This window comes from Vollenhovia emeryi, unplaced genomic scaffold, assembly GCF_000949405.1.
Source record: "Vollenhovia emeryi isolate VEMERY1.0 unplaced genomic scaffold, V.emery_V1.0 DF944514.1, whole genome shotgun sequence".
Taxonomy (NCBI): Eukaryota; Metazoa; Arthropoda; class Insecta; order Hymenoptera; family Formicidae; genus Vollenhovia; species Vollenhovia emeryi.
The window spans coordinates 1-2,519 of record NW_011961852.1 but is presented as its reverse complement, the minus strand read 5'-3'; the positions used below and the strand labels follow the sequence as shown (position 1 = coordinate 2,519).

The 2,519-nt window shown below is 68.4% G+C and overlaps 1 protein-coding gene across 1 annotated transcript; it reads right to left on the bottom strand.

Annotated features, from left to right (window-relative positions):
* Positions 1–144: 144 nt before the first annotated feature.
* Positions 145–968, bottom strand: LOC105563169 (the record flags this gene model as incomplete). Its single annotated transcript, XM_012014541.1, has 1 exon — positions 145–968. A coding segment is annotated over exon 1 (824 nt), but the record flags the coding sequence as incomplete, so codon positions are not given.
* Between the last annotated feature and the right edge of the window lie 1,551 nt (positions 969–2,519).

The following is a 2,519-nucleotide window of genomic DNA, read 5'->3' as shown; positions in this document are numbered from 1 at the left end:
CGGGCGAATATCCTCCCCCGGTGGACGGCGCGTGGACGTAGGTCGGCGATCTCCGCCGTCCACCAGTGGACAGCCCGCCGGGGCCGAGTCTTGGATCGGGGCATCGCGGCATCACACGCCGCTGTTAGCGCCGCCCCGACCCACTCGGCCTCCCGCAGGGGGTCCATCTCCCGGGTCTCAGGGAGATCTCCCCGGACCCAACAGGCGGCCTCCAGCGAGGCCATCAGGGCGTCCTCATGGAGCTTCTTGAGGACCCATCGCGGTCGCACCTCCTGGCGACGCACGGGGGAGAGGGCACCGAACTCCACCGTAATATAACGGTGATCCGATAGAGTCTCGGTACCCTCCTCCACCCTCCACCCCGTAACCAGGCGCGCGGCCGAGGGGGTAGCCCACGTGATGTCCACGATGGACTCCCCCTGCGTCCGCACGCAGGTGGAGGTCCGGCCCTCATTAAGCAGGACCAGACCGTGCGTCACCGCCCACTCGTGCAGGACCCTGCCCTTCTCATTGTCGCGCTGGGAACCCCAACTTGCGTGCCACGCGTTGAAGTCCCCGGCCACAAGGACCGGCCTCGGACTCAGACTCAGGACAGTCTGTCCTATGTCCGAGAGCCAGTCCTCGAACGGGGCAGGGCGCCTGGTGGGCCTGAGGTAAATCCCCACGACCGCGATAGGCCCCCACTGAACGGCCACGTGCCGCTCGCCGCTGGTGATGGCGGTCGTGTCGGGCCCGCCCGGCACCGACCGCCATCTTATCGCGACCGAGTCCCCCGCAGCCCCATTGTCGACAGCCCAAAACGGTCTGCCGTCTCTGGGGAGGCGGTGGGGCTCGGCCACGATCGCCAACGTGAACCCCCATCCCACCACGCTTTGCTGGAGTAACTCCTGCGCATGGTGGGAATGGTTCACGTTGGCCTGGATCAGGCCATAACCGCCTGGTATCGGGCGGGGGGGATGTCGAGGCATTACTGGGCCTTATCCCCCCCGTCCGACGGGGCCGCCACTTCCATGGCCTCTACGTCGGGGGCCCCTCCCTTGCGCGCCTCCTGGCGCGACTGGCGTTGCGGCTTGGGCACCTCGTCCAGTCCGCCGCTCGGCTCCCCCTTCTCCTTTTCCGCCGGCTGAGCTTCAGCCAGGGGGGAAGTCGCAGTGACCGGCGCCTTCCCTTGAGCACCCGGTGGGCGTCCGCGCACGTTGCGCTGGATGCACGTGTTAGCGCCCAGCACGTGCGCCGCCGGTCTGCCCCTGTCCGTACAGAGCGGACATTTAGGGGCCGACCGGCAGCCGCGGGAGGTGTGACCGGCTTCTCCACACCTGTAGCACCTCCCGCTGCGATCCGCCTCACCGGGGCACAGCGCCCTCGTGTGGCCCCTCTCGAGGCATTTGTGGCAGCGCATAGGCCGCACCTCGAGAAGGGCCACCCTGGCCGAAACCCAACCGGCCCTTATCCGCCCTTTTTGGGCGACTTCTTTCGCAGAGGTGAGGGGGAGGCGGGCCCAAAGGCTGAAGGTGCCCCCGGCGGCCGGCTGCAGCGCCCCGCACTGTACGTCGGAGACGCTGCACCGCGCCGCATCGGCCACCCACCCCCTCACCTCCTCAACTCCAACGGAGTCGTCTAAGTCCCTTAGACGGATCTCCGCCATTTTACGCGGTCTATTAACCCGCGTTATCTCCTCGTCGGGGAGGAACCGCCTGATCCACTCAGCGAGTAGGTCGGCCTTCTCGGCATGGCCCTCCCCGGACACCTCGATCAGTCGGGCACCGGTGGCCCCGGATCTTATAGCGACCCGGTCCCCGATGCCCAACTCCCCGAGATTAATGCTCCCCCTCAAGGTGGCAAGGGCCCCGCGATAGTCGCCGTCGGTTCGTGTCAAAGCCACGACCGACGTTCGCGGGACCCTCCGCCTGGGAGCCCTCTTCTGAGCCCCCCGGTCTTTTCCTTCGCCGGGGGGTCGGGGGCCACCGCTCCGGAGGCGGCCCTGGCCGCCTTCTTCTGGGCTGCCTTTGCCCTCCGCCCCAGCACCGTCGCGAACGTGTCGACACCCGCGACGGGCCGGGGGGTCTCGGCAGCCCCTTGACTCACGGGAGCCGCCACCTCCGTCTGCTGCGTCTGCCGCATCGGGGGGGCCTTCTTCTTCTTCTTCTTCTTCTTCTTTGCGGCCCCCCCCGCGGCTTTCGCTGTCTCCCCCAGAGGAGGATCCGTCCTCCTTGCTCCGGACCCTCGATCGGCCCCGGGAACCGGGCGGTCCCCCGCGGCACCCCTCCTCCCCTCTCGAGGGTTGGAGGGGACCGCCGCGGGACCGCTAGTACGGGCCCCGCCGCCGACGATGGTCCGGAGCATCTCCTCCATCCTTTGGAGGATCTCCCTCTTGGAACGGTCCACAGCCGCGCGGATCATTCTCTCCACCGCCCCCCCGGTAAGTTCCCCCGCCTTCACCAGCAGAGGGTCTCTCGTTTTCCTCGGGGTTTGGGGCAGTGGAGAGGGATTCCCCGCCCGGTTCTGGGGGGGGGGGGGGA